The 14,294-nt window shown below is 46.8% G+C and overlaps 1 protein-coding gene across 3 annotated transcripts in view; it reads right to left on the minus strand.

Annotated features, from left to right (window-relative positions):
* The window catches only part of LOC142571305 (retinol dehydrogenase 12-like), a 170,381-nt gene that overhangs the window by 31,233 nt on the left and 124,854 nt on the right, over nucleotides 1-14,294 (minus strand). The window contains exon 6 of one of the 3 annotated variants that reach the window (XM_075679558.1): nucleotides 1,038-1,244. The exons of 1 other annotated variant lie outside the window; for it this stretch is intronic. In XM_075679558.1, the coding sequence (XP_075535673.1) occupies nucleotides 1,038-1,244 (207 nt within the window). Of the gene's footprint in view, nucleotides 1-1,028; nucleotides 1,245-14,294 lie in introns of all 3 variants that reach the window. One more of the 3 variants, XM_075679557.1, reaches the window with a different exon arrangement.

Consider the following 14,294-nt stretch of genomic DNA (forward strand, 5'->3'; position numbering starts at 1 on the left):
TCTACTTTCCGTGATCGCGGCCACTGTCGAGAGCACCTTGCGTGTTTGCTTCGGTACACGGCTGCGCGGCATCTGGAACCGCTGATAGTGCTCGAAAAGAGGCTGCTAGGAACTAACGTGCGATCCAATCTACAGATATAAATAACAAGTTTCATTTAGTGAGTTTTCCGGCTGCGACAAATCCAAAAAAAGTGTTTAACCAGGCATCGATCGCGAGCTTTATATGGCATGTTTTCAATAGTTATCTGGCTCTCTATTCAACTTTAGAGAATGTTTTCTGTAATAGCAGCATTTTGCTTCGTCTACCGTTATCGAATGTTACGGTTCTCCCGCTCATGCGTTCTCTTTATAGGTCGCCTCCAAAAACGTGCCAATGGGGTTCTACGACATGTTCAGGTAAACTAGCTTTGTTTGCGCTATACCCGAGCCGAAGCCTGGGAAACTAGTACCGCACGCGGTCCCATGGCCTATTCAGGGCCCTTCTGAGTGCCCGTGCATTGTGAGAGGCTGAACAACGATGCGTAGCCTCTCGCCTGGCTTGCTTACGCTCGCTTCAGAGATTTGTCTTGCTGTGTTCGTATATGAAACACAGTTGCAAGCTCTTCGCTATGATGGCAACACCACAACAAGCAAACACGCTACAGGCTCTCTTTCCTGCATCTAGCGAAAAAAAATTCGGCGCATTAGCGAGGGCCACGTTCATCATCGAATTAGCCAAGGTTCGAGCAACGCAACCACGCCATCACCAAGGTGAAGGTTGTGCGGCACAAAACGTGACAAAAATGAAACCTCCACCACGCCCACCGTCACCATTGCCTTCGGCCCTTTAAGGCCGTGTGGCCCTACATTGCTCTGTATGGCAACCGCAATTTTACTGTTGGCGTTAGTGTACTTAATTATTAGTACTTTTTTCCTTCTGTGAGCTCCTCCGTTAGGCCAGAAAAATGTATATCTTTACAGTTATACCGTTGTTTAGGAAGCTGTGACAGGAGATCATGCAAGTCCAGCGATGCGAATGCGAACCGTACCAGACTCACTCGATTGTCTCTTGCGAAGTTTTATGTCTGCGGGATGACTGTCGACGGCGAAGCCTCCCTGCGAATCGGTGTTAGGGCTAGGCGGGTTCGAGATAGCTTCTTCCGGCGCACATCGTTCCCGTTGGGCTTGCATCTCATGTCGAGGGCTCGACGTCGCCACCGACACTTTGTTCCAGTTGGGTTCGAACGCTTCCTTTGCCCAGTCCGCTAACAACAAATGAATGCGAAAAAAAAAACCACAAGCATGGAAAACGCAATCGCTTGGCACTCTTCTTTGACAAGGGGTAACATAGAGAAGTAAGGAGAATTAGGAAACGTTCAGGAGGAGGAGAAATTATCTAATGCAGTGGCGAAAGCGAGTCCCGGGACACAAAACACATACTCGCGTGCGGACTAGACGGAACAGAAGGGCTATTCTGGTAGAGCAGTGCCTCTGTTCAATGATCGAATCACCCTCGGAAACACCAGTTCTTCCACTCGCAGCACCGTCACTCAAGTTTACGCGGCAGATAAGATCGGAGAATATGTGCGGGAAGTTTCACGAATGGAAAAAGTTGACATCCACCTAAATTCCATCCTCGCGTGCTCATACACAAGCTTCCATCAAGGAGCTAAACTACGTCACACGTGCCCAACTATGGCGACCACGGGATGAAGAAAAAAAACAACAAAAAAACCAAAGGAGAGCGTGAAATCAATGGTGTCGTTTGTGGTCATAATGGAGAACAAAGACCATCGGTAAAAATCTCACCGATAAAACCACCGTTGTGTACGGGGTCACATTACCTTTGGTTATTTTGACATTCGCTTTTAAGGCCGCTGTGTTAACCTTCTCGTATGAGTTGAAAAGGGAATTATGGAGGGGATGCCGTAAAACGGCCTTCGAATATGCACCCTGTCGGTATTGAACAGGCATGCACAGTTAGCAAAAGAAATATGATAACTGATAACTGATCAGCGGTCTTTGATCAGCGATCAGTGAGAGAGAGCCCATTTTCAGTTATTAGACACAAGCTGTATATGTCCCCATTCCTTCTCTAGCGTTCCCGCGCTTCAACAAAAGTTAGCTTCGTCAGGGGCCTCATTTATAGGTGTTGGTTCTGCGTTTTAGTTTCCCGTTATGTTAACTGAAGAAGGAATTGCAGGGAACTGCTCAAATAATAGTCCGACGACTATATAAGATAACGATACAGTTGGTTCAGTGACGGCAGCGACATGGACAAAGATACTCGTAACGATGATACAACGTGTAAGGGATCGAAGTGTGAAGCCATATTAGATATATTTAGCTTGTCCGGTAGTCGGGTAAATGCAAGCAGACTGGCCATTTTACCTGATGAGCGGAAGTGTAAACGTGAACATCCTGCACTGCGCAGCCACCTGGTGTATTCTATGCTGCTGCTGGCGCAAATTTTCGGCAGCGGCCTAATCGTGTTGCTGCCGAAATCTTACACTAGCAGCAAAGTAAAATACACTTGGTTACTGCAAATTAGCTGTGTTTGTCTGCTTGAGTTTTGCGCCACCAGGCGGCTGCACCGCTCCGGCCGCTCACGTTTACGCCTCCGTCCCTCCAGGCCCCGAACACTCTCAAGTTCAACAAATGGCCACAGAGGGCGAAAACGTCGACCGCGCGCCGCTGCTAAAAAAAAAGAAGGAAAAAACAGGCATAGTAAACCAATTAAAAAGGTTCCCCCGTGAGCGCATTACCTCCCGCTAGAGGTGCCGTAGTAAGCGCAATTTTAACCTACAAACTTTCCTCAACAATTAACGAAGCGTTCTTTTTTTAAATGACAAAGAGTACAAAATTATCATTCCTAAGTGTACATTCTACTCTTCATTACCAACTTTGTTTTTTTTTGCCATTTTAAACGCGAAATAGTGTTCAGCATCAGTGACCTCCCATGTGACCTCTGGCCTCGATTTAAAATTTTTACCGGTATGCTCGCATGCACGGCAGGTGCGGATTCTTTGGTTTTTACATTGGTTGGTTATATTGTGCTAAAACCAGTTTGTTGCGCTTCAATATCTCGCGTTGTTTAACTTGGGGTGTAAGCCCGAAAGCTAGGTTTCAGTCGTGAGCCATGTAGAACACGTCCACATCAAAATGGGAGCCGGGTCCTGCTGCGACTGGGGACGGCAATACCGGTGAGTCGTTTAATATCGCTGCTTCAATTGCTATGTAGTAATTCGTCTCGTTAACTTACAGGCGGAGGCAAGTTAAGGAACTAGATGCTGCATTACATGCGGGCAGTCAGGACCCTCTCTCCGCTGCTGTTTCCAAAATAAACTTTCAGTTGTGAGGCCATCATTATACACATAATTACACATACACATAATACATATAATTACACATAATTGGCAGCAGCGGTGGTGGAACGCAGACGCCTTCCAACACTTTCTTCTGGAATTCTGCAGTTGCGCAAACCTGACCTGGTGTCATCCTGCTGCGCAAGGAATCATCGGACTCCATCGCTACACGTGCAAAGACCTGACCACCTAATCACTGCTGCATGCGATCATCATGGCTGCCATGTGTTGCGTCATCGTTCAACAGCTACAAGGGACAAACTACAGGTGTGGTCCGTTAAAAATGGTCTCATAATTAACACTACTAAAACTAAAGCCATATTATTCTAAGCCAATAACAAAAACGCTACGCTGCCTGCTGACATCATACTTAATTAAGAGAAAATTGAACTAGTGAGCTCAGTTAAGAGCCTAGGGATCATTTTCGACCACGATATGTCATGGAATAGCCACATATTATCACTTGTCACTAAATTTTCACAGATAGTTGGACTGGTTTTCTCCCTTAGGTACCTTCCACGCCATGTAAAAATGCTTATATATAACTCCCTTTTCATCAGTCATCTGAATTATTGCTGCCTTGTCTGGGGTACCACATCTGCCACAAATATACGTAGATTATTCATGATTCAGAAAAAAATTCTCCGTGTGATATGTGATGTACCATGAGACTCCCCAGGTGAACCTCTTTTCCAAGAACTGAAAATACACAAAGCGCATAATTTATACACTTACAGGTTAGTCCGTGCATACGTTAGGGAGTGTAAATCGAATAATTGTTATATCCGTTCCATAGCTAACCTTAAACAGAACATACGCCATTATCAAACACGATCTCCAGAATATTGGTACGTAATGCACCCGCGCACTAATTATGGAAAGCAAGTGATTGCTTATACGCTGCCTGTCCTGCTTAACACACTGATCGCAGATGATATCGATGTTTTACAGTCTTCGTTAACTAGTCTGTATAATTATTATTCCTGCTAGAGCTGGTTTTATGCTTAATACTTTGTACTTGTAGATCACAATATAACTTTTGCAACATCATCTGCTGTTAGTATGCATGACTGATCTGAGTGACTGATCTGAGTGTCGTATTTTTTTTCTCCATACTGCTGATTTCTTAATATACGAGCTAAGTAACTTGCTTTGGTTTATAAATTTTTGTGTTTGTTTCTTTTGCGTTATTTTATTCGTCTTATTCTGCTTTATTGTTATCATTTCCACATGCACTGTTGTTCCCCCTGCTGCTGCCTTAAAATGGGTTTTAGGACTTAGTCAAGCTGCTGACGCAGCTTTTTTCCTCAAGACCTGTTCATATTCAAATGTATGTTGTATATGAGAAATAAAGCACTTACTTACTTACTTACTTGCACATTCACGAAAGAAAAAGCGATATCGGAACGCGTGCCTTCTTTTTCATGTCGCTGTAGCCGTAGCCATGGCTGACTGAGTAGCCTTATCAATATAGTTTTTTTCGAGTCCACCGGAAACTTCTTTCGTCCAAAGAACCGAGTAACCCTTTGATAAACTGAAGCTAAAGTACTGAATTTAATGTATTAAACAGTTGCACGCATGATAATTCACCCATATTTTGTACCTGTTGATTCCAAATGTTCTTGCTGTTCAGTTTGGTTTACCTCAGGACATTTATTTTTGCAGTAAGGAAGCGGTGCATCACGTTCATACAGAAAAAGAATGCATAATTTCTAATAGCTTCATGTCCTCCATCTATTTGCCTGTGAAACCAGCAATGTGATCTCTTCTAGTGTACAAACGAGCACACAAATGTTGTCATTTGTGATCTTAATAATACTTAAGCTGTTGACATGCATTGTAGTTAGGCAGACGTCAACTTTACGGAGAGTAACAATATTTATTTCCCATGCTGCTTAAGCACCCTAGAACAAACGGTGTACATTTACATGTGTTCTGTAGTCACAAACCATTACAATGTATATGTCGCACCTTTTCGCATTTTATATTGCAAGATTGCGTTTATTCAATTGCAGACATGCAGTAATGAGGACGGCACCAGTATGAAGCAGCACACTCCATGCACTAAACAGAAGCTGCTGCCTGCTACAGCAAGGTCATTGTGTGGACTTTGGTTGCTACTACAAAGTAAACAACACCTGATTCAGAAATAAATATACTTGATATATGCTGTATTGGCTCCCTAGTATTGAGATACATGTCATTTGTTCGTAGCCGATGATAAGAACGTTTGTTCACGTTTGCAGTTCAGCATAATTGGTTTGAAAATAAAAGAAAACACTACATGAGTTTGGATATTCTCTTCTGTATCTCATGTGTCACTGTTCTGTCCCAACAGAGCCTGCGCCAAGTATGTACATGTTGGTCATAACGGGAGCCGCCATCTACACGAACAGGAAGGGGATGGGGCCGAACTCGCAAGACTACGAACAAAGAAGCTATTCAAGAATTATTTGGATGAGATGTGACTGTGTCAAGACGACTTTGTCAAGAGTGAAAAGAGCCTCCGCCATCATTCCACCAGCACGGATATTGGCCGAGTCATTCAGGTACCTCACCAACAAAAATTCTGTGTCTTCAGATGTACCTGCAACCTCTGAACAAGCGCAGACGACGCTGATCAAAAGAGTTCCATCAGCTTGCCCTTCCTTAGTGAGCTTCCTGGCCTTGCCAATTCACGCCAAATATAATTTGTTTTTACAATGAATGCAAGCTTTTTAATTCCACATTCTTGTTAGAGATCATTCCTCTTCCTCATCCAAACATTAAACGTCAACGGATTTTTTGCTCATACTTAAAACCAGTTACTGTCTTGAAGCATAACATATCTGCAGAAGTATTTTATAGCGTACGTTGCAATGTGCGATTCCTCTACTGAAACAGCTGATACGGCATAGGCCTGTGTCTTGCATTAACCTTTGGACTGTGTGCTATGTGGCATCAAACTTTTCTTAATGTTTTTGGCTTTCACTGCTTGCAAGGTAGAGTGGCTTCTTTCTTGAATGCAAGTTTTCTCATTCCCATATTTAATTCCTAGTCTCGTTAAAGATTGCCCTTCTTGCTCGACAGCCAGTGTTTTGCGCAAGCTACATCGAAGTGATTGATTGCAGAATGTGGTTTCGCTGCTGTCCTAATTGGTACTCGCCAACGTGTTACGTTTCTTGTATGTGGGAGCCTGGTCAGTTGCATTGGGAAACAGTCTTTCAAGGCAAGCATCTGCTCCTACAGGCCGCACAGTGACATAGACCGAATTTACACGCACCGTGGTTGTGCTAATTTCTCTGTTCATATAGGAGGTTGTGGTCAAGTACTGCACCAGGGTGGCCAATCCTGCTCTGGTGAGGAAGTGCGTTACCGGTTGTGCTCACCGGGATCAGGCCACACTCCATGCCTGTTTATGCAATTTTATCAACACGCGGATTTTTTTCCGGCGGAAAATTGCGAAAATACACTATTCTGAAGGGCGACTTCAATGCCAAGGTAGGCAAGAAGCAGGCTGGAGACAAGGCAGTGGGGGAATATGGCATATGCATTAGGAATAGCAGGTGAGAGGTGAGGAACAGAATAATATGCGGATAATGAATACCTTCTTCCGCAAGCGGGATAGCCGAAAGTGGACGTGGAGGAGCCCGAACGGCGAGACTAGAAATGATATAGACTTCATACTCTGCGCTAACCCTGGCATCATACAAGATGTGGAGGTGCTCAGTAAGGTCCGCTGCAGTGACCATAGGATGGTAAGACCTCGAATTAGCCTAGACCTGAGGAGGGAACGGTAGAAACTGGACATAAGAAGCCGATCAATGAGTTAGCGGTAAGAGGGAAAATAGAGGAATTCCAGATCAAGCTACAGAACAGGTATTCGGCTTTAACTCAGGAAGAGGACCTTAGTGTTGAAGCAATGACCGACTATCTTGTGGGCATCATTAAGGAGTGTGCAATAGAAGTCGGTGGTAACTCCATTAGACAGGATACCCGTAAGCTATCGCAGGAGAGGAAAGATCTGATCAAGAAACGCCAAAGTATGAAAGCCTCTAACCCTACAGCTAGAATAGAACTGGCTGAACTTTCGAAGTTAATCAACAAGCGTAAGACAGCTGACATAAGGAAGTATAATATGGATAGAATTGAACATGCTCTCAGGAACGGAGGAAGCCTAAAAGCACTGAAGAAGAAACTAGGAATTGGCAAGAATCAGATGTATGCGTTAAGAGACAAAGCCGGAAATATCATTACGAATATGGATGCGATAGTTCAGGTAGTTGAGGAGTTCTATAGAGATTTATACAGTACCAGTGGCACCCACGACGATAATGGAAGAGAGAATAGTCTATAGGAATTCGAAATCCCACAAGTAACGCCGGAAGAAGTAAAGAAAGCCTTGGGAGCTATGCAAAGGGGAAAGGCAGCTGAGGAGGATCAGGTAACAGCAGATTTGTTGAAGGATGGCAGGCAGATTGTTGTAGAGAAACTGGCCACCCTGTATACGCAATGCTTCATGACCTCGAACGTACCGGAATCTTGGAAAAGCGCTAACATAATCCTAATCCATAAGAAAGGGGCGCCAAAGAGTTGAAAAATTATAGACCGATCAGCTTACTGTACGTTGCCTACAAAGTATTGACTAAGATAATTGCAAATAGAATCAGGAACACCTTAGACTTCCGTCAAGCAAAGGACCAGGCAGGATTCCGTAAAGGCTACTCAACAATAGACCATATCAGCGCTATCAATCAAGTGATGGAGAAATTTGCAGAATATAACCAACCCCTATATATAGCTTTCATTGATTACGAGAAAACGTTTGATTCTGTCGAAACCTCCGCAGTCATGGAGGGATTACGGAATCAGGGTGTAGACGAGCCGTATGTAAAAATACTGAAAGATATCTATAGTGGGTCCACAGCCTCGGTAGTCCTCCAGAAAGAAAGCAACAAAATCCCAATTAAGAAAGGCGTCAGGCAGGGAGATACAATCTCTGCAATGCTATTCACAGCGTGCTTACAGGAGGTATTCAGAGACATGGAATGGGAAGAATAGAGATAAAAGTTAATGGAGAATACCTTAGTAACCTGCGATTCGCTGATGATATTGCCTTGCTTAGTAACTCAGGGGACCAATTTCAATGCATGCTCGCTGACCTGGAGAGACAAAGCAGACAATGTGGGAACCAAGTGTGATTACACATTAGTGACATGCGAAAGAACAAAAAGAAACGTTCAGGTTGGAAAGGCGGTAACGCTAAAATGCCGGGCAATCCATGTCGCTGTGTTGGCTGCGGCAGCAGGTGCTTGCGTCACCCGATTGCTTCGCAATGCAAGTAGCTCATCTTCAACGGCGACTGTCGGTGCAAAAACGTGAAACACACTGTCCAATCTGCTTGCGCTGCTGGTTCTTGTTTATTACCAGACTACCATGTTCGACGAAGGCAAGCACTATGCCTACAGTCGGACGGTTGAATGTGCCGCAAGTGACCAGTGTGCACGTGTGCTCACTGTTGTCATGTGGATCGTAGCCAATGTATAGTGTATAGTGCCAATGTATAGAATGAGCGTTATGTTAGAGTGTGCTGAAGTGATTTGGCTGCAGAGTCTTGTTTCAATGCTGTCCCACATGGTCATGGTTGCCGTGTTACGTTCCTCGGATGTGGCGACCTTGTCAGTTGCACTGGGCAACGGCTTCTCGAGGTAAGCACCTGCTCCTGCCGTCCGCACAGTGACAGACTCCCTGTTTACATGTACTGTGACTGGTGCTCCCTGTTCGTCCTTTCCTGCTGCAGCCCTGGGTAAAGTGTGTTTGTGGCCTTCTTCGGCGGTGATTTGGCGTGAACAGAGACTATCATACATGATTACATGGTTTGAAGTGTATGAAGTTGATATCCACATGGGTGGAAAGACCTGCAAAAGTGGCTGCAAAATTGCGTTTCCCACAAAACAGACCATGTCCATATTGAGAGCAGGTGGGAGCACCAAGTGGGAGCGACACATTAGCGGCCACCGAAAGAACAAAAAAGAAACCTGCATGTAGGAAGGGAGGTAACGCTAGGATGCGGGGTAGTTCATGTCGCTGTGTTGGCTATGACAGCAGGTGCCTGCGTCACCCGGTTGAGTCGCAGTGCTATTTGCGGTTACTGTCAATGCAGACAGGTGGGGCACTGTCCAATCTGCTTGTGCTGCTGGTTGTCACTAGTTACTAGACCACCATGTGTGACGTAGGCAAGCACTATCCTGAAGTCGGATAGCTGAATGTGCTGTAAGCGACCTGTAGTGCGTGAATGCTCACTGTTGTCATGTAGATCTTAGCCTATGTACAGTTTATTGTCTGAACCTTATGCGGTGATTGAATGCCGAGCCTCATTTGATAATAGCCGCCGTGTTATGTTTCTTGGATGTGGCGACCCGGTCAGCTGCATGGGCAACAGTCTCTCAAAGTAACCAACTGCTCCTGCAGTCCACACAGCGACAAAGACTCCCAATTTCCATGCATCGTAATTGGTTCTCTCCCCGTTCTACCTTTGCTACTTCAGCCGCGGGCAAATTATGCCTGTGGGCCTTCATCGGCCGTGATGTGGCTTGAACGGAGACCAGCACGCGTGATTACATGGTCCGAAGTGTATGAAGTTGGCAGCCACATGGGTGGAAAGGCAGGCAAAAGTGGCTGCAAAATGGTGATCCCCATATTGACAATGTGGAGCACCAAGTATGAGTTGCAGAATAGTGGCTCCCGAAAGAACAAAAGAAACGTGCATGTTGGAAAGGAGGTAACGCTAAAATGCCATGTAGTCCATGTCGCTGTGTTGGCTGCGGCAGCAGATGCCTTGCGTCACCCGATTGCTTCGCTATGCAAGTTACGGCGACTGTCGGTGCAAACATGTGGGGGACTACCCAATTTGCTTGCGCTGCTTATTGTCGCTCGTTACCAGACCGACGAAAGTGAGCAGTTCACAATCTCGCGTTAATGGTTTGAGCGCATATCGACATGCAAATTTTATTTCTGCTCTTGTACGAGAAGGTGCACTGCTGTTCTTCTGCCAATAAAGTCGCACGTCCTGTTCACTCACTTGTGGTTTGTTTGTATGGCCGTCAGTAGAGGCTCTTTAGTCTCCTGGCGATTAAAACGCGGCAGCTGAGGCATTCCGCAAAGCCAGCAAGGCGAGCACGGCGCATACCCAGCGTACGCCACCGGTAAAAAGCGGCCATATTGGGTAGTGCACTAAAGTAAAAGGCATTTCCGCTTCCTGTTGAAGTAGCGCCATCTTTCGGGCCCTCCGCTAAGTTCCATGTGCTGCCGCTTCTTATTTTCGAACCACTGTGGGTGGTACTTTTTCCCTTCTCTATAGTTGGTTCTTTGTTCTGTGGTCCCTCTGGCAAAACACCCAGTTTACTGGAATACTGGGCACGCTATTGGCGGCGGCCGCTATGTTGTGGGCGATTCTGACGCACGGAGTTAGTCGCCGCGTTACTGCTTACGTGATTTTTATATGCATCGACTCGTCAGCGTCGGATGTATTTTAAAATGAGCTCATCATCAAATACGGGGGAAAATAGCTGGCGCGCGAGGTTGCCTATGGCACCGGGATGTGCGGTGTTTTTTTCCTGTGTGTGCGCCTGCTTTTAATGTCCATGGCCATATAAAGACAACAGACCATGAAGCCAAGAGAGCATCAAGGAAATTATCTGTGGTCAAAATCGAAATGTAGAAAATAATAAAGAAGGGGAAATGAAAGTGAACGAAAAGATAACGAGTCGCGGAAGCCTTTCCGTTCCCCTTCTTCTTAAGGATGCCGCAACACTTGCGGCAAACCCGTAAGTGACGACACTGGAGTTGACGTGTGGACGCGGGGTGAGTGCCGCGCGAAGCCCCTCCAACCACGCGTCACTTTCGCTGGTCGGCAGAAACGTGTGTGGAGGGGCTTTAGTGCCACGCGGGAGAGACAGACCTGTGTTCGTTTTCCCCCGTTTGGTTTTTGAATGTGGAAGAGGGATTGTTGCAATGTTGGTTTTGACGGGTGGCTCCCTGTTACAGTACGTCCCTTTACGTCCGAACTGGGCCAGCCCTGTTCCAGTGCATTTGCTCTTGGTTGTTTGTAAATTGCGGGCCGGACTTCCGTAACATTAAACGACGCCCAGAACGATTGTCCGGAGTTCTGGTCTAAGGTCAGCTGGCATGCATCTTCGGTTATGCAGAGTGGGACAAGTTCCCAGTGTTAGCCCATTTGAATATTTCTCACTGTAAATATGTCTTGCCTGTAGATTTCAGTATGTAAAGTTGCATTACTGTTACAACCTCAGAACTTCTCCAGTCCCTACAGTCATAGTTGCCAAGCATACCGTCTCTGGAGGGTGCATCTCTGGTACAAGGAACCGAGTCTGAAGCGAAGCACCGGAAAAGTAGCGAAAACGAGGGGGAAATCGGCTATTGTGATACCAGGCAAGCCGCCTACTGACCTTGGCAACTTCCGACCCATTTCCCTAACGTCAACGTTGTGCAAGCTTGCTGAGAAAATGCTAGCCACATGACTGTCGCGGTGGCTAGAGCACCACGGTTTCTACCACCCTGCTCAAATTGGCTTCCGTCCATCCATAGGTACTGGAGATGGGCTTGGCATCCTCAGTTTTATCGTCAACTCGTAGCCACACTGCCCGTACTGTCCTCGCTATGGACGTCGAACAGGCATTTGATGACATCAGTCATGCTGCCATCTTGGCTTCAATTGACTTGCTGCATTTTCCTCCTAGAGTACGGAATTTTGTCAAATCTTTCCTTGAAGACTGATATTTCGCAATTCGCCTCAGTGGTGAAGCCGTCGGCTCATTTGTCCCTCTTCGTGGTATACCCCAGGGATCTGTATTGTCACCCACATTATCCAATATTGCTTTCATCCCGCTTCCATGGCGCTTACGCGATGTACCCGACATAAAGTTCTTGTTGTACGCTTATGACATAACGGTCAAAAGCACTCATCACGACCTGCAGACTTAAACCGCTGCCCTTCACTCAGCTTTATATATTACGTCGACTTACGCTTCTTCGGTCGACCTTAAGCTGTTCGTCAGCAAATCTGCATTCATGTCAGTCGCCAATCGCTGGGGCCGGCGTAAACTCTCTGCAACACCCATTCGTCTTCACCTATCCGAAACCCGACTTCAACAATGTTCAACTATAAGAATTCTGGGTCTGACGGTCCACGAGTCGGGAACCGGAACTGCTTGGCTCTCAAGCGCTTAAAAGCAGGGCATTCAGACGTTGCGTCTAGTTAGGCGCATTGCTCCTAAAACGGGCGGCGCCGGCTCATATGTTGCGTGACAGTTGGTGAAGGCGGTAGTGCAACCACGCGTTGTCTATCAAGCCCAATTCCAGCATTTGACGAGGGCACAATGGCATCGTCTTGAGGCTGTTAATCGTGGGGCAATGAGGGGCATCACTTGCCTTCCCCACATAACCTCGATCGTGGCTCTCCAAGAAAATGCACAGCTCAACACACTAGATGAGCTGGTGCAGCAGCGACGTGATGCTCGCAGGCTTAAGGACAGCCTTTCCCACGCAACGTGTGCTCTCAGGGCTTACGCTTTCTCGTACTCCCTTCTACCACCACCATCGCGAGTTCTTCCGCGCTGGAGTTTCGTACAGCTGAGCGATGAAAATTATTACACACTTATTGGCAGTATTGGAAGTCGGGAATGGTCCGAGACGCTCCATACCGATTTGGGCAAAGGGGTCGTGGGCACTTGGAATGGTTGTAGTAGCCCAGCTGGTTAATACATGGTGATTTGCGACGCTGACAATCGAGGCACGTGCGCACGTAATGTTTCACAAAGGTGGCAATCCTTGGCCAGTAATATTTCTCTTCGACGCGGGCCAGTGTTCGCGCGTAGCCGAGGTGGCCAGATGTCGGTTCATCGTGGCAGGCTTGCAAGACCTCATGACGGAGGCACGTTGGGACGACACGTGGGTGGCTGCTTCCACTTGCAGAGAAGTTCTTCTTGTAACGAACATCATTACGGAAGCAGAATGATGGCAAGGTTCATGTACATGTTTTGGGCGCGCTTGTAATCGGGCCTTCTAAAAGTTCAATGAGCGGAATCAGTTCGCTGTCTTTCCGCTGCTGACGAGCAATCGTGGCCGTGTCTAGAACACCTATAAAAGCCATGTCTTCGTCATCTTCTGTGACTTCCTGCTCAGTCGGTGACCTTGAAAGGCAGTCGGCGTCGGAGTGCTTTCGTCCGGACTTGTACGCCACTGTCGTATGGAATTTCTGAAGCCTTAGGCTCTAACGCGCTAGCCGACCGGACGGATCCTTTAAGTTCATCAGCTAGCAAAGTGACTGATGATCGCTGACAACACTGAAGGAACGGCCATAGAGACTCAGGCAAAACGTTATAACTGCCCATACCACCGCAAGGCATTCCTTTTCTGTGGTTGAGTGATTAGACTAAGCACGTGAGAGCGTCCTGCTTGCGTATGCAGTCACTCTCTCGGCTGAGTCTTGCCACTGCACGAACACAGTGCCTAGACCTCCGTTAACTGATATACGTCGCCCGACATCAACTCACGCGGCGTCGCCGCATCGTGACCGAATTATAGCTGAAGACGCCTACCTGCCGCTTGGCTTCATCGTGCTTTACCTTGATGCAAGCATTCAGGACTGTGAAACGACCACTACACTTATTGCCCTTGCGCACCTGCCCTTCGTAAGACGTCCCGGTTTCAAATCCAAGAGCCTCCTTTTGTGCTAAGCTCCCTGCTGTTCGAGAAGCGTTGTGCTCTACGGCCGCCTTTCCCATTGTCCCCACGACACGCATCGTCATCCGCACTGATGCCCGCCAGGTGACGCGGCTTCTGCGACGCGTCAGTCGCAGCCCTGAAATATGTCAACAGATCCATCTTCTCGCAGCATGCATCCCGTAGCCGATATCTATCAAGTTGATCCCACGTGTCCTTCTAAGCTTC

Source organism: Dermacentor variabilis, chromosome 2 (assembly GCF_050947875.1).
Source record: "Dermacentor variabilis isolate Ectoservices chromosome 2, ASM5094787v1, whole genome shotgun sequence".
In the NCBI taxonomy this organism is placed as follows: domain Eukaryota; kingdom Metazoa; phylum Arthropoda; class Arachnida; order Ixodida; family Ixodidae; genus Dermacentor; species Dermacentor variabilis.